Genomic DNA, 24017 nt, shown 5'->3' on the forward strand with positions numbered 1-24017 from the left:
TGGGAAGGCTCTGGGCCTCCGACACCGCCGCCATCCCTTGGCCTAGGTCAGGGCACGAAGAGCTGCTGGCTCCCGGCGGGGTCCTAAGCACTCGGTAGGTACCAGACAGGCACCGAGCTTTGGCAGGGGTTGCCGGGCAGTTTGTCCAAGTTCATGAAACCAAGAGATGTTGGACCCCGGGTGAGGATCCCAGCATGAGCCTCCAGCCCCATCCGTGTGTCCGCGTGTTTTCTGGCGTTCTGCCAATGCCGCGGCACCAGGCAGGGTCTTCGGGCTCCAGTGTTCCTTGTCCCGAGTAGCCCTTAGCCAATGGGAGCAGAGGTGAGGAATACACACCCTTGGGGTGCCTCCCCCCACCCCACAGCCACCTGATTCATGACGCCCCCTTTCTCAGCCTCCTTCCCTCCCCGGCCTCCCCATCTCGCACTGAATGTTCTCAAAGGATCGTCTCCGGGGCTGCCTTTGGGGAAACCCAGCCTGAGATGCAGAGTATGGTTTGCACACCTCTGAGCCCTGTGAATCGGTTTCGGGTGGTACTGTGAACGGTTAACGGTCGTGTGCTTACATATAACGTGGAAGGATTGTTCCAGAAATGATAATGTAGAGATACGGCAGAAATTGTGACGGCGGGGATGGGCTTAGCGCCCGAGGCTCGGCACGGGGCATCTCTGTCCTGGCAGGGACGTGCACCTGCAGCCTCTGTGTGCCTGCCTCTTGGCCAGGACTGCTCGGAAGCTGAGAGCACTCTGCCCGGTTTGCATTTTCCATCCTGACGCCTGCTTTCTCGTCTGAGTTCAGATTTGACCGGTATGTGTTCTAAGTCATCTGTTTGGGCTGCCGCAGGACCTGGCGCGCGGAGGTTTGGTCATGTATTGTAAACACATCAAGGCTGTCATTAAGTGTGGGAGCTCTGGAATCAGACCCGGTCTCAGATCCCAGCGCCACACCTTGGGGGATCCGGGTGCTCCTCCCACGCCCTTGTTGCCCTCATCTCTAAGCCTGGGTGAGGGGCCTTGGCTGCTGGTAAGAGTAAATGGCAGCGTGGCCTGTCGTAAGTGATCGGGGTTCAGGCAGCGAGGCACGAGGAGCGAACTTGGGGCGACCCTGTACTTCCCCAAGGTCCCCAGGCCCCATGCGTGAACGCCAGGCGCAGAAAGATGGCAGCCGCCTGGTGACGTGGAAGCTCTGTGGGGCCGGGGCCGTGTCTGTCTCCTTCACCGTGAGTTCTCAAGGCCTCCCACGGTGCCTACAGCACACGATGCCTGGACCAACTGAGCAGCTGCAAGGGGCCAGGGTCCATGGTGCTGTTGGCAAGTGCCACGCAGCAGAGGGGACCCCGGGCCCCCTTCAAGTCCTCCCTGCTGGGGGTCCTGGGGGGGCACTCTTCTTTAATCCTCACAGCAACCCAGGAGTGGGCTGCCTCCCATTCTACAGATAAGACGACTGAGACACAGACACACAACAGTTTGTCCAGAGTCACCCAGGTAATGAGCGCTGTAGGCTCTCCCTGCCCAACCGACCTGCACCCCCCGGACCCGGCGTCCACTCCCTCCCAGAGACAGGAGCTTATTTCAGTCTCTTCCTGACCACAAAGACTCGGCTCTGTCCTCAGAAATATTTGGAAAGTTTTATTTAAATGTTTTGTTGTTCCCTTTGAACCAGCACCAAAGAGAGAATTTTTTTTTCTTTTTTTTTTTTTTTGCCGTTCCAAACAGGAGAGTCGCTTCAGAGAGGAGCTGGCCCGTATGTTTGCGGCTGGGCGTGGGTGCCCCACTGGGTGGCTCTTCCAGCCCGGCCCCCCCCTGGGGTGGACGCCAGTCCCAGGAGGTGGTTTCCTGGGAGCCCTGGGCAGCCTTGGCGGGAGCCCTGGACACCCCTGCGGGGTGGGGGTGGGGGCTGGGCATGGGCACAGGGCCATGAGCATGACCGGGCCCGGTGAGTTCCAGAGGGGAGATGGGAGTGGGAGCTCGGATCCGGAACCTTCCGTGGAGGCCGCAGGGCTTCTGGGCCTGAAGAAGTATATTTGCTAGAAAAATAAGATGCTTTGGGCATTTCTGCAGTCTGTGCTCTCTGCCTGTCCAAGAGAAACCTACCCTGTTGGCCAAAGGGCAGAGGAGAGGGAGGGGAGGCAGGAGGCCAGGCACTGGCCCCGTGGAGGATTCCATACAGGAGTGAGCTGGGCAGCAGACTTTGGTTCCTGGGTCCCCTTTCTGGCAGGTGCAGAGGCAGCAGTGGCCTCAGCCTCCCCGCCCCCTGAGGTGTGGGCTGTTGGGCAGTGGGCAGCACCGGGAGAGGAGGCTGCAACTGTCCTGGGCTTGTGGGTGTCCGGGCCTTGGGCCCTCAGAACAGGACGCTCAGGGGGAGGAGGGTCAGCGGGAGGAGCAGGGCGCCCGGGGCAAGGCTGCCGGCAGAGCTGGCCCAGGCACAGTGGTCCAGGTTGGCGCCGATGCAGGCTGCGTAAGCCATCACATGAGGGATGTAGTTCTGCTCGTGGACACCGTGCAGCAGGTGCGCCATGGGGCCCTTGGCGAAGACGGCCACATCCTCCCCGCCGTGGGTCTCATGGCGCAGGGGCACAGCGGACTGGGCCTGGTAGTTGTTGTGAGCTGGGGGTCAGAAGGAAGACATGCTGAGAGCCTGCCAGGGTCTCCGTCCCCCTGCCTGGCCGGCCTCAGTGCTCCCATGAGGGCCTGCGGCTCAGTGCGGAGAAGGCATTTCCCCCAGGGCCGTGGGATTCAAACCTGAGTCTGCCCGACACAGCAGCCTACACTCTCTACCCCCCCCCCCCCCACTGAAAAACACGCGTGAAAAAGAATGGCGTGGGAGCCGTCTGATCTGGAGTCAGCCGACAGAGAGACTGGCCACTGGCATCACCACGGAGGAATCCAGAACAAAGGACTGTGCACCAGTATGGAACTGGGCTAACTGGGAAGCCTCAGGCGTGGGAGCAGCATGCAGCCAGCAGCAGCCGCCGTGTAACACACCCAGCACCTGCACCTGCCTAACCCTGCGAAGCTCTCAGAGCCCCGTGTGGGGTGGCGGGAGGGGCTGAGCGTTCTGCGCCCAGGGTCCCAGGGCTGCCTCACTGTGACGTTCAGTTGTGGCTGTTTGGACTCAAGTCCTGGCTGCTGACCAGAAGCTTACGCTGTGTCCCCAGGCTCCTCCCCGAGGGGCGCCCTCCCCCTCCCGCCCTGGCCGGGGCGCTCTCACCGTAGTCCACCATGGAGACGTTCTCTCGCTCGCCGCCCACCACCTTGTAGCCTGGCCCATTGCCATACAGGATGGCAGTGAAGGGTTTCTTGTCCGTGTCGCTCACCATGGGGGCCAGGCCTGCACAGGGACGGAGCACAGGGAATCCAGCCCCAGCCCCCAGCCCGGGCACTCGCTGGGCTTCCCCCTCCCTTCCACCACCCACCCGTCTTCTCTTCCTCCCACCCACTGTCCATGGGGCCAGCCCCCCACCGCGCCCACGCACACAGCTCACTCCATCCCTCATCCCGTGTCCTCCCACCCACCCGTTGCCAGCACCTTTCCCCCCTGCTGTGTTACTGAGCAGGTGCCCGGGCTTGCTCCTCCCACCCACTCATGCTCCCAGACGGGCAGACAGAGACCCTGGGCGTGCCCCGTGTCCCCACCAAAGGAAGCCCGCTTACCAAAGATGGAGTTGCCACGGGGCGTGTATCCTCCAAAGGTGAACACGTGGGAGTGGTCAGCGGTGACCACGGTCAGGGTGTCTTCCAGAGAGGTCATGGTGCCGGCCTTCCCGATGGCCCGGTCCATCTCCACGGCCTCATGCAGCGCCTGCTTGGCCTTGCCCTCGTGGTGCCCGTGGTCAATCCTGCCTCCTTGGGACACCAAGGCCTCAGTGAGCGGGGGAAGGGGAGCCGTGCATCCCCCAACCCCATGGCCCTCCCCTGGGTTAACCGTTCTGTGACAGAGAAGGATGGTACCCTCTGCCAGGAGCTGCTCTGGGCCTGCCCCACACCTGCCACCCTCTGGCAGCCACGCAGCTGCCAAGGGACCAGAGAGGGAGCAGTCAGGGCCAAAGCACACGTGTGAGAAGCGGACTGGAAGTCAGATGTGACTCCTTCGGAAGCCCCTGGTTTTCCATGAGCCCTCAGTGCCTGGGTGGGGTCTGCAGGCTTCTGCAAGTGCCATGCCACCTCCCCCGTGGTGAGGGCAGGGGCCTGGCTTCAAGCTTGGCCCACGGCTGGGGCAGGGTGACCTTAGGGAACGCTGCCTGGCTGGACACGCCCAGCTCCAAGGGTCCTGAGCCTGGGCGCCAGGCCGCCTGTCTTCCCACCAGGCTGCGCCTGGCCGCTGGCCGGGCAGGCTGGCCGGGCGGGGCCTCCCTTTGTTGTGGCTGCGGGAGCAGCTGGCCTGGTGGGCCCGGCCTGGCCCTGCTCACAAGCTCACGAGGAGGACAGCTCCCAGGGGAGCCCACGCTCGCCGCCGCTGGTTCCTGGCTGGTTCCTCAGCAGCACAGGCCTGTTGAGGGCCAGGCCGAGACCACTGAGCTTCAGTGGGAGTTTGGCAAGAAAGCAGCCAAGCTGGGCTGGCGGCCGCTGGCCCCCGGAAGGTGGAGGTGCCCAAGTCCATAAGTGCACACGGTGAGGGTGCATGTACACGCAGATCTTGGCAAGGCAGCACGAGCGTCCACGGAGGCCCGGCGTTGCAACTCGGAATCCTGATGGCTTCCTCATCCTTCCTGTTACCCGGGCCATTGTGTAATCACAAGAGTGATAAGCACAGAAACACGGAGGATGTATTCTCTGCTGGGTCCTGGTCCAAGTACTCCGTGTCTCTGGTCTCTCCGTGCAGGCTGATCGCCCTCCCCCGGGAGGGGAGGATTTTTGGCCTCCTTTTACTGAAATGTACAGGTGCGGGTCACACGGCCAGCAGGGGGCAGCACCAGGACAAGAACGGAAGCCCAGACAGCACTGAGAACGCCTGGGCATGCAGGCAGGTAGGCCAGGACCCTCTGAGGGGGGAGGTCTCAGAGACTCCCCGGAAGGAGGAAGCTGCCTCCTCTCTCAGGAAGCCTTCCTGGACTGCATTCCTGACCTGCCACAGCGCCCTCCCCCAACCCCCAAACCCATCCTCTCCAAGGGGACGGTTTCCCGAAGCTCCTTCCCAGGGCGGGCGCCCTACCTTCCACCAGCAGGAAGAAGCCTCGGGGGTTCTTCTTCAGGATCTTGATGGCCACCTCCACCATCTCGGAGAGCGACGGGTCAGTGATGTTGTTCCTGTTCAGCTCGTACTGCATGTCCCCCGGCTCAAAGAGACCTGAGGGCGGCACCAGGCGACAGGCCTGCTGATGGCCCGAGGCACCCCCAACACAGGTTCACCACCTCCAACTCGGGGGTGGAGTGGGGCTTATCTGGTGGCTCTTTGGGGCCCACAATTCCTTTCATCTTCACAACCAGAACCACAGTGGGGGAGGGGGATCACTATGCCCATTTTTCAGAGCAGGAAGACCGAGGCTCCGAAGGGCTTGATAACCTTGCCATTCTTAACTAGGATTCAAGTCTGTGACTATACCTGGAGCATGGAAGGCCCAGGACACGGCACTGTGGCCTGGACTCCGTGGGGCAGCTGGGGCATGTGCCCCATCACAGGTCGCGGCTGGAGGGCACGGCGGGCTGCACAGTGAAGCAGCCAGGGGTTGGCATCAAGCCCCTTCTGCTCCTGAGCTCGGGTTTCTCCCTCGTGCATAGCCCCTGCCCCGTCACCAGCTTCTGTGTCTCGCTGTTTCGGGCTCTGGGCATCTTCCCAGAACACCTCGCCCTCCCATGAGTGAGTAGGCTTGCAGCCAGACAGCAGCTCCAGCAAACAGAGGTCCACACACAGTCCTGAGCGCTCAGGACGCACGAGGAGCCAACCTCCAAGAGGGCACCGATAGCCACACCTCCCGGAAGTCATGCCCACAGGGGCGAGGGAAGCCCTGCTATTCCTGGGGAAGACGGCCCAGATGGTGCCAGGAGATTTCCAGGGCCAGGGCTCTGGCTCGGGCCTGGCACCCTCTGGGGTCTCTGGGGGAAGCCAGCCAACAACGGAGGTCACCCTGCCGGCCACAGGAGCAGCCGAGCTGCAGCCCTGGGCAGGTCTATAGATGATTGCGACCTCGTGAGACCCAGCCAACTCCTGACCCGAGAAACTCCGACTGATAAATGTTTCCTCTTGCTTAAACGGCTTCCAGATGCCTCGTTCCACAGCGATCTTAATAACGGATCACTGAATGGGCATGACAGCCCCAGGCAGACGCTGCCACCACGCCCTTTGATAAGACACGTCACCCCCCTTCCTAGAAGAAGAAACTGAGGCACCCGCAGGGGAGGCCCTTGCCCAAGGTCACACGGCGTACAGTGGCCGAGTGGGACCAAACCCGGCCTTGGGTCATCTGACCCTCGCGTGGCACTCGGGCTGCAGGGGCACCTGCACAGCCCCACTCGGCCCACAGCTGGTGCCGAGGGTGCACCAGGCCACCCAGGCGAGCATAGAGCTGGGTGTGTGTGTGTGGGGGGGTCCCCTCCTGCTCCACTGACCCCGCCAGGACCCAGAGCTGTGCCCTTGGCAGATTCTGCTCACAGCGGCAGGTGGGAGAAGCCCTGACCCTCCACCTGGTACCTGGTGGCGGCACTCAGGGTCCTGCTCCACCAAGCCTCCTGGGTCCAGACTCGGTCTGGGGCCCCGCCTGCTTCACCTTCTCCGGGGAGGGACAACCGCCTGTTGGGACTGACAGAGACAACTTAGCTGGTTCCGGCCTCGGGGCCACACAGCAGAGCCGACTCCAGGTCCCCACTCTACAGCACAGCAGCCTGTAAGTCCCAGATCCCAGGCAGGGTGAGGCTTGCCCAGGTCAGGCCATTATGGGCTGCGTCCCAAGCTGCAGGCCACTCCCCTGTGAGCTTCCGGTTCTTGGGTTTCTCCTCGTGCCTGATGGGGCCGGGCTGGGGCTGGGGCCCGTGCCAGCCTCATCCCATGAACCAGAACCCCCCACCTTGCCCCTCCCAGGCCCTTGGAGTCTGAGAGCAAAGGCCCCTAAATGGCCACTGGGCACTCCACCCCCTGCACTTACCCAAGAGGTAGTCCACAGTGTAGGGGTCAAGGGCCAGGAGTTCAGTGCGGTTCCAGACAAAGTGGGAGTGCTAGGAGGAAGGGCCTGTGTCAGCACCTGTAGGGGCCGGAGGACCCGCCCCCGCGGACTCCGAGGCTGGGGCACTCGACTGTTTCCTCCTGCCATTTAAGATGCTCCCCCCACCCCCGCCGACATGCCTGACCTTCAGAAATGACAAAAACAAGGACAGTTACGAGGCCTAACGCAGCCAGGGCCTGATCTGCCCCGGGTCAGGGAGGAGGATACCAGGCAGGTGGACTGCGGGGCAAAGAAGAGGCAGGTGCAGGTGTCCAGGGGTGCCCACTGTGGGTGCGAGCCGTGAGTCTGGGGCTGTGGGGAGCCGGAGAAGGAGCAAAGCCTCAGCTCTGGTTTGGCGGCTCATCTAGGAGGGGGGTAAAGGAGGAGCTGCCTCCCCCGGGGCAGGACCACCGCGGGGAGAGGCTGGCGGGCAGGCCATCCCGCCCGGCGCTGGACTGCAGGTCCCAGCACTGCCACGAACCAACTGTGTGTCCTCTAGGGAGCCCCTCGCCCTCTCTGGCAAAGGCCTTGGCATCAGAGGTTTCCACACATCAGGGGCTGCTGGGGGAGGGGCAGGGGGAGCTAAGCAAGTGGGGGTCCACTCCCAGCCCTGGTTCCCTGAGGCAGCTTTCCTATTTTCCCAGCCCATTTTACAGATGAGGGCACTGAGGCGCATGTGCAGACACAGCCACTCCGAAGCAGTAAGGAGGGAACCGACCCCAGATCCCACTCTTGGGGCACCTTTTCTAGGAATGTGTGGTCTAGGTGGGCCCAAAGGCGCTACACCACCTAGCTGGCTCAGGGCCGTGGACTGGGCCCCTTCTCCTGACCTGAGCCCCAGGGTAAGCACCCTGCCTAGGTAGAAAGGACCAGGCTCCACGAGGAGAAACTGAGGCCGGGCAGGGAGAGGTCTCTGCTCAGGCCAAGAAGGGGCCCCGGGCTGGCCTGAGCTAACTCACAAGGAATGGAGTGGGTTCAGAGCTGCCCAGTCCCACGCCTCCCCCGACCCCGGCCCCCGCCTCCCTCTTGGCCCAGCCTCATCCCACAAGGCCTCTGGGGGGGGCCGCCCTGGAGCCCTGAGAAACCCAAGCCCAGAGTGACATCAGAGCGGCTGCCAGGCTGCTCCCACTGTCTTCAGCAGACCACAGTCATTTCCAGACCCCAGCGGCCCGGCCGGCCGCAGCGCAGATTTAAAGGGCCAGAGGCCGCCCCAGAGAGCCACAGCTTGGGGCCCTTCCCAAGCCCCCTCCTCTCATCCCCAGCCCTCTCCCTTCCCCAGGCCAAGGGGGATGCCCTGTGGGCTCCTTTGCTCCCAGGCCTTCTGGGACCCCTCGTGGGGCCTCCCTACACCCTCCTCCTGAGAGCTGGGAGTTCTTTGGCCCCACCCTGTGGTCTGTCCCCTCTGGGTGCCTGCAGGTCCCACGTTTCCCACCATCTAGCCCGCAGCGTTCCCTGGGTCCTTGACCATCTGACTCATGCTTTGTGACCACACACGTGGGTGCGCAGGGTGGCTGAGTTTCCACGAGGGTCTTCCTGGGCCCGGCGGCCTCCCAGGGGAGGGGACTCCCGGATTCCCTGCCAGGTGCCAGTCATCCCTCTGCTGAACCACTCAAGGCCCCCACTTGACAGAAGGGAACACGGAGGCCGGGAGAGCGTCACGCAGCCCCACCTCTGGACCTGAACCTGCTACCTTGTGCCTGGGCTTGAAGCTCCTCCAGATGTCCACGAGGTCCAGGCCGTCCAGTCTCGTGCCCCTGGCCTTCTCGTCGACCTCATACTCCACGTCAGTTTTATTTTTGGGATACATATACTTGCGGCCGCCACCCATGATCACCTGTAGGAGACAGAGCCATCAGGACACCAGGGTTCCAGGCCATCCTCTGGCTCAGTGGCCGAAGCCTGGGCCCCCTGGACTCAGGCACCCAGAGCACTCCACGGATACTGTTCCACAGATACTTCACGGATACTGGCTGGGTCCTGGGCTCAGGCCTCTCTAGGCCTCCAGTGTTCAGCTAGGGGATGTGAGATCGTGTCTAAGGGGACTGTGGACTGGGGCTTCTGGGTCAAACATCCAAGATGCTGCTCACCTGCCCCCCAACCCTGGCTTTCTGGAAGCCTGACCCCTAAGTCCCCCCTGGAGAGGAACAAGACACTTAGAGGCTGTCAGGCACTGAGCACTTAAGACACACGAGCCCACGTGACCTGGTACTGGAACCACAGGGCCATGTGTGCCACGTGGGTCCCAGATACAGAAATGAAGCAGAACTGTGACTTCATGCCCCCAAGGCCGCACTGCCAGTGAGCGGCAGAGCCAGCACCTGAGCCCTGAGCTACTTGGAGTCCGGCCCCAGGGCCTGCTGCATCCAAGGTGCCAGGACGGGGGCTCCAGGAGCCTCGTCTCCCACAGAGAAAGGCAGGATGCACTGGCGGAGGCCCCAGCCGGGAGGTCTCCGGGGCAGCCCAGCTGGGAGCCAGCCGGCCGCAGCCTGGGCAAACAGTGGGGCTGGCCCCGCGGCTGTGTAGTCACTGCCGGGCTAATTTTACCCAGCGCGGCTGCTGTGTGCGGCAGACGGACGCGGGACTGTTTGTTTTCCTTGGGAGTCCATGTTTGAAGTCCTGACTATTTTTAAAATGGGGGCCAAGAGCATAACAGCCGCCGCCCGTGGTGACCACCACACCGGTGTCCTTCTGTCACCGCGGGCGCCAGCCCAGGCCACTGCCCCTGGCTGACACCTTGGGAAAGCAGAGCCCAGCTGAGGCTGGCCCGGATCCCCCATTCCATTCCCAGACCCCTTTTCTACTTTGCTCTCTTGGAGCCTAGGTTGTATGGGGAAGACGGGGAGCCAGGTGGCCAGCCCCATGGTCAGGGGGGTGGCAGGTGCCTTAGCACTAGCCTGGACGCTGGGCCCCTGGGAAGGCTTACAGATGAGACATGGGTTTGAATCCTGATTCTGGTGCTCATTGGCCAAGGGTATGTCACCCAACCATGCTGAGCCTCAGTGTTCTAGTCTATAAAATGGGGGCTGCCCCTCCCCCCACCCCAGGCCAGGCCTGTCACAGGAGTCACTGCAGAGTCCAGCGTGGTCCCCAGCACCCCCGGGCAGGCTTCCAGGGGGCGGTACTCGAGCTGCCAGGCCTCACTCCCAGCCACAACCAGGCGCTCTGGGGGCGGGGCAGGCTGTGAGGGGAAGGCGCGAGGGACCCCAGGCCACAGGACCCATGTCTCCCAGCGTTCCCACAGAACCTGACCCCTGGGCATTTTCCAGTGGAAAACGAAGGCCCCAGGCTTCCCGTCCCCAGCAGGGCCTGCACCCGGGCTCATTAAACTTCCAAATAACAGACTGGCATCGGGCTTTGGGCTTTGGGTTTGTGTCTTTCTTCTTTTTTTAAGCAAAAGATATTTATTTTTAGGGTGGCCATCAGGATTTCTCTTTCATGTGCAGTTGGGGGGCTGGGGGCTTGTGGGGCGGTGGGCTGGAGAGGCAGAGGGAGCTGGGAGAGAAAAGGAAGAGAGAGCAGGGAGGAGTAGGATGGTCCCACCCAGGTCCACCCTCTCCCTGCTCGGCTCGCACTCCCCACGCCCCCCGAGGACCCCCTCCCCCAGCCTGAACTGTGGTCCCTCTGTCCCTGAAGCGCCTGACCCCGTCTCGGGCTGGCCCGCCAAGCTCGGCAAGCACAGCCCGTAATTACAGGCTGTGTGTGCACAAATGTTTCCCCATCCGTGACCTCAGCGCGGCCTCCAACAGCTGGGGCCGAGGCAGCCGGGGAAACCGAGGCCCAGGGAGGACAGTGGCCCCAGGCTGGTGGCTGCCCCCGAAGAGGGGTTGGCAGGTCCACTTGTCCTGAAATGGGGTGCTGCGGCCACTGCTTGGAAAAGGGGGGTATGGGTTCACAGAGGCGCCAGTGGCACCTGGAAACTCAGGGGGACAGCAGACAGGTGAGTCTGTCCAGGAGCCGGGAGAAACAGGTGAAGGGTGGCTGGGATGTGGGGCTTTCTCTGGGCCTCGCTGAACCCCATCCCAGGCTCAGCTCCTCCCCCCAGTAGATGACACAAGCCAGAGCGCTCACTGAGGAGTGCAGAGACGTGCTGTCTGCACCCCAGGCCTGCTCAGGGGAAGTGCGTGTTCTGGGCCACAGGACGTGGGGTTCACACGGAAACGCTACCATTTTTCTGGGCACTTCCCCACAGGGATTACTTTATTTGCTTCTTGCAATCTGAGCTCTGTGAGGGAGACACAGTCCACAGAGGGAGGGCTCAGAGAGGCTAAGCAGCTGACCCAAGGTCACACAGCTAGCAAAAGCCTGGGCAGGGACAAGAACCCAGGAATTTTCATCAAGTGAGCCTGCGCTAACCGCTGCATCTGCCAGCTCTCTCTGAACCTGCTGCTGAACGTACACACGCATGCCTTTCTGTGCATGCGTGAACACGCAAGGCAGGCACTCCCCTTGCTCAGCCACTGTGCAGCCCATCTCCTGGGGGGGGGGCATAGCGCCAAGTTCCAATTTACGGAATAATCCCCAGGCGCCTGGTTTCTGGGGTGCGGTGGGCACGTGAGGGGTCACTCCACAGCCACACCGCAGAGAAACCCTCCAGTGCCTGCCTGCCCCAACCACAAATCCCCTAATGGGCTGGGAGCCCTCCCAGGTGTGTGGGGGGCCGGGCCAGCCTAGGCCTGAGGGCTCCCGCCCACCACAGGCCCCGCCTCACGGCGCCCGCGCCCGCCCCGGCCACGCCACAGGCCCCGCCTCACGTCGCCCAGGCCCGCCCCGGCCACGCCACAGGCCCCGCCTCACGTCGCCCAGGCCCGCCCCGGCCACGCCACAGGCCCCGCCTCACGTCGCCCAGGCCCGCCCCGGCCACGCCACAGGCCCCGCCTCACGTCGCCCAGGCCCGCCCCGGCCACGCCACAGGCCCCGCCTCACGGCGCCCGCCCCGCCCCGGCCACGCCACAGGCCCCGCCTCACGTCGCGCGCGCCCGCCCCAGCCACGCCACAGGCCCCGCCTCACGTCGCCCGCGCCCGCGCCCGCCCCGGCCACGCCACACTCACGTCAATGTTCCGGATGTTGTGCATGAGCTGATAGGCGATGTCCTTGCAGCCCTGGCTCAGGGCCTCCGGGGGCATCTCGTTGTCCGAGTACCAGTCCCGGTCAGCTGAGTGGGCATAGGCGGCACTGGGAGTGGCGTGGTTCACTCTCGTGGTGGTCACGATGCCCACGGCTTTCCCTGGGGTTCAGGGTGGGGAGGGGTTGGCTTCATATGCCATGGGGTGGCCTGGCTGCTCTCTCTCCCACCCCAGCTGACCACTGGCCTTTGTCAGTTCCGCTGACCACCTGGGCCTCGGCCTTCCCGTGTGTGCACAAGGCAGGGGTGGCTGCTGCCGTGAGCCCCTCCCCCTCCCCACACCCGGAACTGTGAGCACTCGGGCCGGAGTCCTCCCTTCCACCTGGGATCATACAGAACCCCGCTCCGCAGGGGCCCTCCAGGGCTCTGAGGTGGAGTGTGGGGCAGCCACGTTACGTTCACGGCCATCTCACGGTCAAGATGAGAGACTCGGGGACGGGACCTGAGCTCAGAGCCTAGGAGCCGCCCCTGGCGTGGCGGGGACCCCAGGCCCGTGTCCCAGATGCCCAGCGCATCAGAGCTGGAAGCCGCGAGGGCTTCTTTCTCCACCCTCTCCCCACCGTCCAGGTGGAGAGGCTGAGGTCAGACGGGCAGGCAGCCGAGCCGCTCCTGCCACTCACCGGCATCCTTGGCCCAGCGCAGGATGGAGGTGACCTCGTTGCCCTGCGTGGTGTTGCACTGGGAGCGCTGGGTCGCCGCGCTCACCCCCACGGTGCCCTCATTGGCCTTCACGCCGCACAGGTAGGCGGTGGCGGTGCCTGCGCTGTCGGGGACCTGCGCGTTGGTGTTGTAGGTCTGCGGGTGGGAAGCAAGGGTCAGGAGAGGGCCGGCCTCACCCCTACCTCTGCTCACCTCCAAGGGGACGGGGAGGTGCGGCACACGGGGAGGCCCCTGCAGGCCAGGCTGAGCCCTGCTGCTGCTTCCTGTACCTATAACCCAGGCCTTGGCTCGGGCGGCAGGAAGGGTGGGTCCTGACTCTCCAACATATGGAGAAGTGTTTGGCGGCAGAGCAGGGGTCAGGGCAGGTCAGCGAGGCCTCTCTCGGGCTGTGGGGCTGCGGGAGCCGACACAGAGTGGGCCAGCAGGTGAGTCCTGGAGAAAGGGGGGGGGCGCAGGAGAGGGAGGGCCTCTCTCACAGAGCCCTTGAAGCCGTCGGCCTGTCCCCTTCCCCAGCAGCCTGACAACTCCTGGAAGGCACAGGAAGCCCCGCGGTCGCTGTGACCAGTGTCTGGGGGACGTTATGTAACCCCTGCCAGTAACAAGGTGCCAAACAGCGTTAGCATGAACACGCCGGGAGAGAACCTGAACTGCGTGCAGAGACCGCCCGGCAGGAGTCTGTTGCCACCAGACACAACAGCAGGTGCAGCCAATCTGCGGGGTCAGAGGTCAGCAAGGGGAGGGGCTAGGGCAAGGGGACCGCTGGCCGCAGAGGTGCTATAGCTTGCCCCGGATGCTGGTCGGGCAGCTTGGGAAATTACCGCCGCGGCTTGCACATCCTTTTTTTTCTTTCTTTTTTTTTTTTTTTAACTGTATGTTTCACGTCAATAAAAAGATTTTTGACCTCCAAGAGTTAAAAGCCTCCAGAAGTGCCGCTGCTCTGCTTCCTTCACAGTGGCCGGGGACCCAGCGGGCCGACTGAGCCCTGGGAGCCTCAGGCTGGGGCGGGGGCTCTGGGCTGCAGCTCACCTTGGAGAGGGCGACGAAGGGGAACTTGTCCATCTCCAGCCTGGTCTCCTCCCCAGGGTTGTGGTGGAGCTGACCCTTGAGGATGCGGGCGGCTGTCACCGTGGACACACCCATCCCTGCGGGCAGTGGGGAGTGGGGGCTTCAGTCTCCTGGCACCCAGAGCTCCCCAGTTGGGTGCCAAGGCAGGCTGGGGCAGGGGGCACCAGAGCACGGCTCTCCTTCCCCCTCTCCCCTCCCCGGACCCAGACCTCTTGGGCCTGCAGCCTGACCGCCCCTCGCGCAGAGCGCCTCCCCCAGCCCACCTCCCCAGGCCCCTCCCCCAGCCTGCCTCCCCAGGCCCCTCCCCGGGCCCCGGGCGCACCGTCTCCCAGGAACAGGATGACGTTCTTGGCCACCTTGGTGTTGAGCTTCTGGAGCCCCAGGGCATTTTTCAGGGTCTGCTGGGCTTGGTCCCGCCAGTACTTGGGGTCCTTCTCTTGCTCTGTGCAGAGAGAGGGGCAGTCAGTCCGCCCCCGGGTCGCAGATCCCCCACACCTCACTGCTGAGGGCCGGGAGGCCTGAACTCGGAGGAGAGCACGCCAGTGGCTCACCTCAGACACACCTCGTGACCGCAAACACGCGCCAGTCAACGGCCGCAGACGAGCCTGCGGACCCGGCGTCTCCTCCCCACGTTTCACGAGGCTCAGAGACACCGAGGGACTCACCCAAGGCTGCACAGCACAGGCAGACATGGGCAAAACCGGGCTTTCCTCCAAAGCCCACGCTGTCTCCTTGCAGCCCTGCTGTGGCAGCCACTGAACAGGTGCAGAGAAGTTAGCCGGGTGATGCTCAACCTCCTCCTGGAACAAACCCCTTCCAATGCTGCCTTCAGTTTAACGAATCGGGTGTGAGATAACTGCCCAGCCTCACTGCTGCGTCCCTGGCCCAGCACTGCACAGTGCTCCGTGGTTCTGAGATCAAGCAAGAACTACAAAGTCCTCTCTCGCTGTCTCGCTCTCTCGCTGTCTCTCGTGCAAGCGGTCAACAATCAAGGCCCCCACCAAGGAGCCTGGATTCAAGTCCTGCCTCTGAGGCTGGGCTCCAGCCCCTGCTAACGCAGACCCAGAAGGCAGCAGTGACGGCTCCGGTATTTGGGTTCCTGCCACCCTTGTGGGAGACCTGGGGAGTGAACCGGCTGATAGGAGCTCACTCTCGCTATCTCTCTGCCCCTCAAATAAATCAGTATCTTAAAAAGTATTTAAAGAAAAACCCCAAACCGCTGCTGTGCCAAGTCCCTGGTTATGTGGTTGTCAGCTCCCTGAGAGGCACTGGGGGCTGAGAGCCGGGCCAGAACCCTCTCCTCTGGCTCCCCCGGGGCCATGTTGCTTCCTGGGACGGGGGCGGAGCAGCTCTCCCTCTGCACACGCACGGTTTCTGCTTCGCACGCAGCGCCAGCCCCGTGCATCCTCCCAGCAGCCTGAGCGAGTGGTGCTACCACCGCCTCCACACTAGGAGAGGAAGAACCGACGTGGGGCCCAGAGAACTGGAGACCCTCACGCCCACGCGGCAATGCCCCTGCCCTGGGGAGCCGGAAGGCCCAGGCACCCCCCATGGCCCTGCCCCACAAAGCCTCCCCTTAGGCCACAGCCACCTCTGTTATGGGCCTCGGCATCTTGATCTTTATCCCAAGTTGTTGCCTCCACAGAGATAAGAATTCAAAGCAGAGGCATCCATTCGGTGCACACGCAAGAGCAGGATTTATTTAAGGGAGAGTGGACATTCATGCGTGAGTGTGGGCCACTCCACAGGACACGCCCATCATGAGTGGGCCAGGGAGTTGCCTCTGAGGAGAGAGAGGGAGAGGAGGCCCAAGAAGGGTCCCCACGCACGGTCATGGGCGAAAGAGGACCCTTCCTTGTTATCAGTCTCTTATGAGATACAGGGTGGTGCCTTAACTCAACAAATGGGGTAGGGTCTTAGCATGCATGGATTTCTGGGACTTTACGGCCCCTCCACGTGGAGCTTAACTTCCTTGTGGCCGTCCTGGTATCTCCTCCCTCCTGGTGCGGGGGACACCCAGGTGCATCCCGGAAAGGTGGCTGTATTAGACTGACAGGTGAGTCACCGGGCAGGGCTGGCAAACATTCCAGCTCACGTATTTCTATGTAACCCCCCACCTAGCTTCCGCATATCACCTGCACCTCACCAGACAGCCCAGGATCCAACTCTGTCCTGCAGATGTCTGCTGAGGTCCCCCATGCCAGACCTCGCAGGCAGAGTCTCCAGCTGGAAACCTGGAGCCCCCCCCACCTTCTGTCCAGCCAGGTGCCCTCAGGCAAGTCCCTCCCACCCCCGCGTCTGCCCCAGGAAACCAGGGAACAGTAGCAACCGCAGGCAGCTACAGGCCAGCGTGCCGGGCCAGTGGTTTGGATCAGAGGCTCCCCCGTCTTGGGCTGGCCCTCCCCGTTCCTGCCTTCCTCCGTGAACACACCACACCACAAAGCCTTTGGTCACACGGCCTCCCCAGCCACGTGGTGCCATCGAGGTGGAGAAGGCACACACTTCCCCCCACCCCTGCCGGCTGTCCACCTGTGGCCTGGCACATCCCGGGGCTGGGTGGACGTCAGCTCCCCTCTGTCCCTGCTGGACGGGGAGGTGGGCAAGGGCAGAGCCCTTGTCTCTGTCACCAGAAGCACCCAGGGTTGTCCCCGAGGAGGATTTAGTAGGGGACAAGCTGACCTCCTCCTCAGAACCAGTTTAAAGCAACGAAGGTTTGGACAGCTGAGTGCCCCGTGGCTACTGTTTCTGGGGACTGTGCAATGACACGGGCAGAGACAGGGTGGCCGGGAGAGCATGGTCAGTACATGCGGTGAGCTGCCACACGCACGCTGTTCAAAACCGGCATAATGTGTCCAGTTCGGCAGGGGTAAGCCTGGTCGTGCCCTCTGCTATGGGAGGGGCACAGAGGCGCTCTCTTGATCTAGATGGTGGCCACAGGGGAAGAAATACATGTAAATTTCATCGCGTGGTACACGTCGAAGTCCGGGCCATTTACTGTAAGTCAGACCTAAGGTTAAAAAGAAGAGGCCGGTGCCGCGGCTCACTAGGCTAATCCTCCGCTTTGTGGCGCCGGCACACCGGGTTCTAGTCCCGGTCAGGGCGCCAGATTCTGTCCCGGTTGCCCCTCTTCCAGGCCAGCTCTCTGCTGTGGCCAGGGAGGCCAGTGGAGGATGGCCCAAGTGCTTGGGCCCTGCACCCCATGGGAGACCAGGATAAGTACCTGGCTCCTGCCATCGGATCAGCGCGGTGCGCCGGCCACAGTGCGCCGGCTGTGGAGGCCATTGGAGGGTGAACCAATGGCAAAAGGAAGACCTTTCTCTCTGTCTCTCTCTCACTGTCCACTCTGCCTGTCAAAAAAATAAAATAAAATAAAATAAATTTTAAAAAAAGAAGAAAGGAAACACGATGTAGGGGCATTTGACACTGTGCCTGGTCCCTGGGGACGCCCCCAACCCACGCCGGAGTGCCTGAGTTCAAGTCCGGCTCCACTCCAGAAGCCAGCTTCCTGCTAATGCACACTCTGGAAGGCAGCAAGAAGTTGGGCCCCTGCCACCACGTGGGAGACCCAGGAGGAGTTCTGAGCCTGGCCCCGGCCCTGACTCTAGGACATCCCGGTAGTGACCCAGTGGACTGGAGTCTGTCTCTGTCCTGTCTCTCTCTCTCGGTCCCATTCTTTCTTTCTTTCTTTTTTAAAATGTTTGTTGGCTTTTATCTTCAGGTATCTTTTTGGGTCCCATTCTTTCAAGTGAAATTTTTTAAAAGATTTATTTATTTATTTGAAAGTCAGAGTTACACAGAGAAGGAGAGGCAGAGAGAGAGAGAGAGAGAGAGGTCTTCCATCTGCTAGTTCACTCCCCAGATGGCCACAATGGCCGGAACTGCACCGATCTGAAACCAGGAGCCAGAAGCTTCTTCTGGGTCCCCCACGCGGATTCAGGGGCCCAAGGAGCCCAAGGAGTGGAGAGCTGGATCAAAAGTGGAGCAGCTGGGACTTGAACTGGTGCCCATATGGGATGCCAGCACTGCAGGTGGCAGTTTTACCTGCTATGATGCAGCGCCAGCCCCTCAAGTAAATTTTTAAAAATTTAAAAAGAAAACGCAGTGTCGTACCACTACACATCAATAAAAATGGTTGAAATAAAACAGATAAAAAGAATTAAATGAATGAACATCTGAAGATTTTTCATTTTGTCTTTTTTCTCTTTTTTACCCAGGTGGGTGTGAGAGCTAAGAAGGCAGGACCTGGGGGGTAGGGGCTGGCGCTGTAGTGCTGCGGGTTAAGCTGCCTCTCCGGATGCTGGCAGCCTGGATCAGAGCGCAAGCTCAAGTCCAGGCTGCTCTGCTTCCTATCAGGCTCCCTGCTAATGCACCTGGGAAGCGGCAGAGGATGGCCCGAGTGCTTGGGTCCCCGCCACCCACATGCGAGCCTTGGCTGTTGCAGCCATCTGGGGAGTGAAACAGTGGATGGAAGATTTCTCTCTTTCAGCCTTTCAAATAAATAAAAATAAATGTTAAACAACAACAACAACAAAAGCAAGCGGGGACCCCATCCCATGATCTTGTGTCCCCAGGGTCACACACAGCAAGGCATCACTGGCTCTCAGACGGAGCGTGGGCCTGGGGACCCCACAGCCAGGTGCGGCCCCAGTCATGCTGCTGATGGCACCTGCGTCTCTTCACCTGTTGAGCTCTCGCCCTCCTGAGTGACATCCACTCCCTGCCAGACTGTGGCTGCCGTAATTCCCACTGGAGCCCGGAGAGGAGGAATTATTATGTCTACTGGATGGATAGATAGGAAAACTGAGGCGTAGGGGAGGCCACGGGGATTTCCAGCCACACAAAGCGGTGAGCTGAGCACAGCTGCCTTCCGCAGCCACAGTGGAGATGGGAGATGCTGGAAAAAATTCAACAGTCAAAACAAGCGCTGGCTTAAAACAGGAAGAAAAGGAAAGAAAATCCCCAGGGGGCGGGATTTCAGCGGGAATTCAAATCAGAGGAGCGGGCATGGTCTGTGTCGGGGGAGCCCCGCGTGTCAGCACAGGGGCACGTGAGGGCAGAAGCTGGGATAATGAACAGGTCTGCCTGGGAGCCATGGCAGGGAGGGACAAGGACGGTCATTCACAAGAAACATGAACTCAACCCCGAGTCCGAGCCGGGTCTGAGAGGGGAACTGACTCCATAGCAACAAGAACCACAGACTGAGGAATGAACCCGCGGACTTGTCTGGAATGAGTTAAACCCCCAGCGCCCTCAAGGAATCACACGCTTCCACCTGCAGAAAATCAAGACACAAAACGACAAGGAAACTGACACCATGAGAGAGAGCCAGCAGGAGGGTCAGTGGGCCGAGACCTGTAAGCAGCCATAGAATTAGGTATATTTCAGATTACTAGAAGGGAAAGAGAGAGTAAAAATCCCAACTCAAGAACATAATAATAGAAAGGGAAAAAGAAGGAGCAATCCGGAGAGCTGGTGTTATGGCGCAATGGGGAAAGCCGCCACTTCCAGTGCTGGCGTCTCGTATGGAAGTGCTGGTTCGAGTCCCAGCTGTTCCACTTCTGACCCAGCTCCCTGCTAGTGCACCTGGGAAAGCAGCAGAAGATGGTCCAAGTGCTTGGGTTCCTACCACCCAAATGGGTGACCCAGATGGAATTCCAGGCTCCTGGCTTCGGCGTGGACCAGCCCCAGCCATTGCAGCCATTCGGGACGTGAACCAGTAGGTGGAGGAAGATCTCTGTCTCTGTTTCTCCCTTTTTGTATCACTCTGCCTTTCAAATAAATACATAGGTCTTAAAAAAAGAATGAGCGGCCGGCGCCGCGGCTCACTAGGCTAATCCTCCGCCTAGCGGCGCCAGCACACCGGGTTCTAGTCCCGGTTGGGGCGCCGGATTCTGTCCCGGTTGCCCCTCTTCCAGGCCAGCTCTCTGCTGTGGCCAGGGAGTGCAGTGGAGGATGGCTCAAGTGCTTGGGCCCTGCACCCCATGGGAGACCAGGAGAAGCACCTGGCTCCTGCCATCGGATCAGCGTGGTGTGCCAGCCGCAGCGCACTGGCCGCGGCGGTTGGAGGGTGAACCAATGGCAAAGGAAGACCTTTCTCTCTGTCTCTCTCTCTCACTGTCCACTCTGCCTGTCAAAAAATAAAAAAAATAAAATAAAAAAAGAATGAGCACCCCGACCCTGACGCCTACAGAAGCAGAGCTGAGCCTTCCTACTCGGAACACTTTGCTTCCATCTCTTAAATACCTCGGTGATTGTCCGACCTTGACCACAGACATTGCTCTCAGGCCGTCCCCCAGCACCAGGTCTTCCCACTCCTCCCCCTGTGCATCCCTCCATCCTACCTGGCACCAAGGCGTTGGAAAGACAGACGCCAATGGCCAGTACCAAGAATGGTGAAATCATGGTGCACCAGGACCTGCTGCTTCTCCGGAGCTGAGGTGCAGTGGGCGTCGGTGGGAGGGCTGGGCTGGCTGAGGTCAGCCGTTGGCTGATGTCCCAATCCTAGAAAATGACAAGAAAGAACACGGACAAGTGGGGCACAGTCCAGAGTTCAACTCTTCATTCCCTTCATTTGACAATAGGTGTTGAGTACTCAGGAGTCCCCTGGGGTTTGCCACCACATTCCCAGGCCCCAGGCAGAGGCTCTGAGTGCATTTTTTTCCTATTGAGGCAGAGATGGAGATGGAGACAGAGACGGTAAAGCCACCCACCGCCTGTGAAGCTGCACCGTTTGTGAGTTTTGCCCAGGCTGCTCCACCTCCAATCCAGCTCCCTGCTAATGGCCTCAGACAGGCAGCAGAAGATGGCCCAAGTGTTTGGGTCTCGCCACCCACGGGGGAGACCCAAATGAAGCTCTTGGCTCCTGGCTTTGGCCTTGCAGCCATCTGGGGAGTGGAACCAATGGATGGAATATCTCTCTGTACTCTGACTTTCAAAAAAAATAAATAGAGGCTGGCACTGTGGCATAGTGGGTAAAGCCACCACCTGCAGTGCCGACATCCTATATGGGTGCTGGTTCAAGTCCTGGCTGCTACTCTTCCAATGCAGCTCTCTGCTATGACCTGGGAAAGCAGTAGAAGATGGCCCAAGTCCTTGGGCCCCTGCACCCACGTGGGAGACCTGGAAATATCTCCTAGTTCCTGGCTTTGGATCAGCCCAGCTTCGACCATTGCAGCCATTAGGGGAGTGAACCAGTAGACGGAAGACCCCTCTTTCTCTCTCTCTCTGCCTCTCTGTAACACTTTCAAATAAATAAATAAATCTTTAAAAAAATTTTTAAAATATATCTTTAAGAATTTAAATTTATTTACTTGAAAGGAAGTGTGATAGAGAGAGCAATCTTCCACCTGCTGGTTCATTCACCAAATTCCCAAAACAGCCAGGGCTGAGCCAGGAGCTCCATGTAGGTGATAGAAGCCTAGGAACTTTAGCCATCTTCTGCTGTCCCCTCAACCCCACCCCCAGAATGCACATTAGCAGGAAGCTGGATCCAAAGTAGAGGCAGGATTCGATCCCATGCACTCTGATATGGAATGCAGGCTTCCCAAGTGCAGGCCTGCCCGCTGAGTGCATTTCTAACACGCTCCTAGGTGACACTGGTACTGCCAGCCCAGGCACTGCAGCCTAAGACACACCATTCCAAAACACACGTCGTCAGGCCCTGCAATTTACCAGCCTGGCCCGCACTGTGAGGACACAGGTGAGGAGCCCCTCCTTTCTTAGCTGGCCGAGTGCTGTCACAGAACACCTGCACCTGCTACATTGGCTTCTAGAGCTTGTCACTGACGTTCAGACATAGAAACAGCAGGAGGAACACACAGGAAAAGCCTGGCTGGGGACTGCACCCGTTCCTGGGTGGCCACACGGTCTTTTCTGCATTTCCCAAATCTCCAAAAGAATTTGGGAGCAATGTTAATGAGATGTTAATTAGGGGCAGGCATTTGGCCTGCAGGTTAAGACACCTGCATCCCATATCAAAATGCCTGTGTTTGAGTTCTGGCTCTGCTCCCAGATCCAGCTCCCTACTAACATGTACCTCGGGAGGCAGCAGGGGGTGGCTCAAGTACTTGGGAGACCTGCATTGATTTACTGGCTCCTGGCTTCAGCCTTGCTCAGTCTCATCTGGGCAGTTAATCAGCGGATGGGAGTGCTCTCTCTCACTGTCTCTCCTCCTCTCAAATAAATAAATAAGTAAATGCATTTTTAAAAATATCATTTTAAAAGACTGGAAGGAAACACATCAAAAGATGAACTGTACTTTTCTCTGGGCGGTAGGACTGTGAACAATTATTTCCTCTTTGAATCCGTTCGGATTTTCCAAGATGTTGAAAAGGAGCGTGTATTTAGGGCGTGAGAACGTTTCTAGGCTGCGGTCACCCTGCTGGGATCACAGGGGACGATTCCGCCGGTAGCTGAGACGTCCTAGCCGCGCTGTGCACCAACGTTACTGGAAGATGTGTAATTTTCAGCGGCCGGTTTCACTGGGAAATAATGTTACTTCAACCCAAACCAAGATGGAAATGATTAGGCCGCTGGCTGTGGGCAATGGCAGAGAGACTCCCTCTGCTGTCAGGAGGGGCTGCGTTAGATAAGCAGTCACTCTACCCTGGGAGCCAGGGATCTTGACTCCACCTTGTCAATGGGGCCAGGGCTGGCAGGGACTGGGGGGATGGGGAAGAGAGGAACCTGGCGGGCAAGGTGGAGTTGAAAGCAAATAGCTTAACCCAACTTCTAACAGCACCGAACTCTGAGTGGGGGAATGCCAGGCAGCAGCTAAATTTTTTCATTCTACTTTAGTTTCCAAGACAAATCCTAAGATCAGATACATGCAATTAAATTTAGATAAAATATTGATACAGCAGCGGCTTATTCAGAGTCCTCCAACAGCGAAAGTCCCCTCTCTACAACAGCCTGCAGCCAGGCCCTCCTGCAGGTCGCGCCTCTGAGCCCTGGGCCACTTCGCACTCCTCTGCTCCAGCCCAGCCTCTCCACTCTCCACCTAACACTTGGCTTTGTTTGCCTCTGCACTCCTAGTGCCGGGGCACACTCAACACCTGACATCACTTGAAACAGAGCTAAAGAGGGAGGCTGGGGAATGGGAAGAACTCCCCCCTACCGCTCTGTGTGTGCAGGAAAGGCCCAGGGTTGGTGAGGCTGTGGGGCCGTGGAGCGCTGACAGGTGCAACCACTTTGGAGAACTGATGGCACCTGTCGAAGCTGAGCGCCTCACATAAGAGAGGAGACTTTGAAAGGTTCATGGGAAAAATGGAATTAAAAGCGTTTATTTTGGGGCTGGCATTGTGGCACAGTGGGTTAAGCTGCTTCTTGCAATGCTTCCATCCCATTCGAGTCTCCACTGCTCTATTCCTGATCCAGCTCCCTGCTGATGCGCCTGGGAAAGCAGCAAAGATGGCCCAAATACCTGGGCCCCTGCCACCCATGTGGGAGACCCAGATGGAGTTCCAGGATCCTGGCTTCGGCCTGGCCAAGCCCCAGCCATTGCAGCCATTTGGGGAGTGAACCAGTGGATGGAAGAGCTTTCTCTCTCTGTCTCCCTCTCTCTCTGTTATTCTGCCTTTCAAACAAATAAATCTATTTTTTTAATATATGCTTATTTGACAGTAACAGACAGTGAGAGAGAGAGAGAAAGGTCTTCCTTCCATTGGTTCACTCCCCAAATGGCCACCACTGCCAGTGCTGCGCCGATCCAAAGCCAGGATCCAGGTGCTTCCTCCTGGTCTCCCACGCAGGTGCAGGGCCCAAGCACTTGGGCCATCCTCCTCTGCCCTCCCGGGCCACAGCAGAGAGCTGGAGTGGAAGAGGAGCAACTGGGACTAGAACCTGGCGCCCATATGGGATGCCAAGGCCACAGGTGGAGGATTAACTAAGTGAGCCACGGCGCCAGCCCTAAATAAATCTATTTAGTAAAAGTTTTTTTTAGTGTCCCAAATTTTTGAAGTCTGGCAGTTTCGTCATAATACGCATCTCCACAAACCTTTTGAAGACCCCTTGCGTGCCCTACGACCCATTTATCT

The 24017-nt window shown here is 60.0% G+C and overlaps 1 protein-coding gene across 6 annotated transcripts in view; it reads right to left on the minus strand.

Annotated features, from left to right (window-relative positions):
• Positions 1–1613: 1613 nt before the first annotated feature.
• Positions 1614–24017, minus strand: part of ALPL (alkaline phosphatase, biomineralization associated) — a 56020-nt gene continuing 33616 nt past the window's right edge. For all 6 annotated transcript variants that reach the window (XM_051856745.2, XM_051856744.2, XM_051856746.2 and 3 more), the window contains 11 exons: positions 20325–20484; positions 14306–14425; positions 13945–14060; positions 12879–13053; positions 12185–12360; positions 8826–8969; positions 7079–7148; positions 5152–5286; positions 3654–3845; positions 3211–3330; positions 1614–2606 (listed from right to left, as the gene is read on the minus strand). In XM_051856745.2, coding sequence (XP_051712705.1) covers positions 2341–2606; positions 3211–3330; positions 3654–3845; positions 5152–5286; positions 7079–7148; positions 8826–8969; positions 12185–12360; positions 12879–13053; positions 13945–14060; positions 14306–14425; positions 20325–20385 — 1575 coding nt within the window. In that variant the 5' untranslated portion in view covers positions 20386–20484 and the 3' untranslated portion in view covers positions 1614–2340. The remainder of the gene's footprint in view (positions 2607–3210; positions 3331–3653; positions 3846–5151; positions 5287–7078; positions 7149–8825; positions 8970–12184; positions 12361–12878; positions 13054–13944; positions 14061–14305; positions 14426–20324; positions 20485–24017) is intronic.

The sequence above is a fragment of the Oryctolagus cuniculus genome, chromosome 7 (assembly GCF_964237555.1).
Source record: "Oryctolagus cuniculus chromosome 7, mOryCun1.1, whole genome shotgun sequence".
Lineage (NCBI taxonomy): Eukaryota > Metazoa > Chordata > Mammalia > Lagomorpha > Leporidae > Oryctolagus > Oryctolagus cuniculus.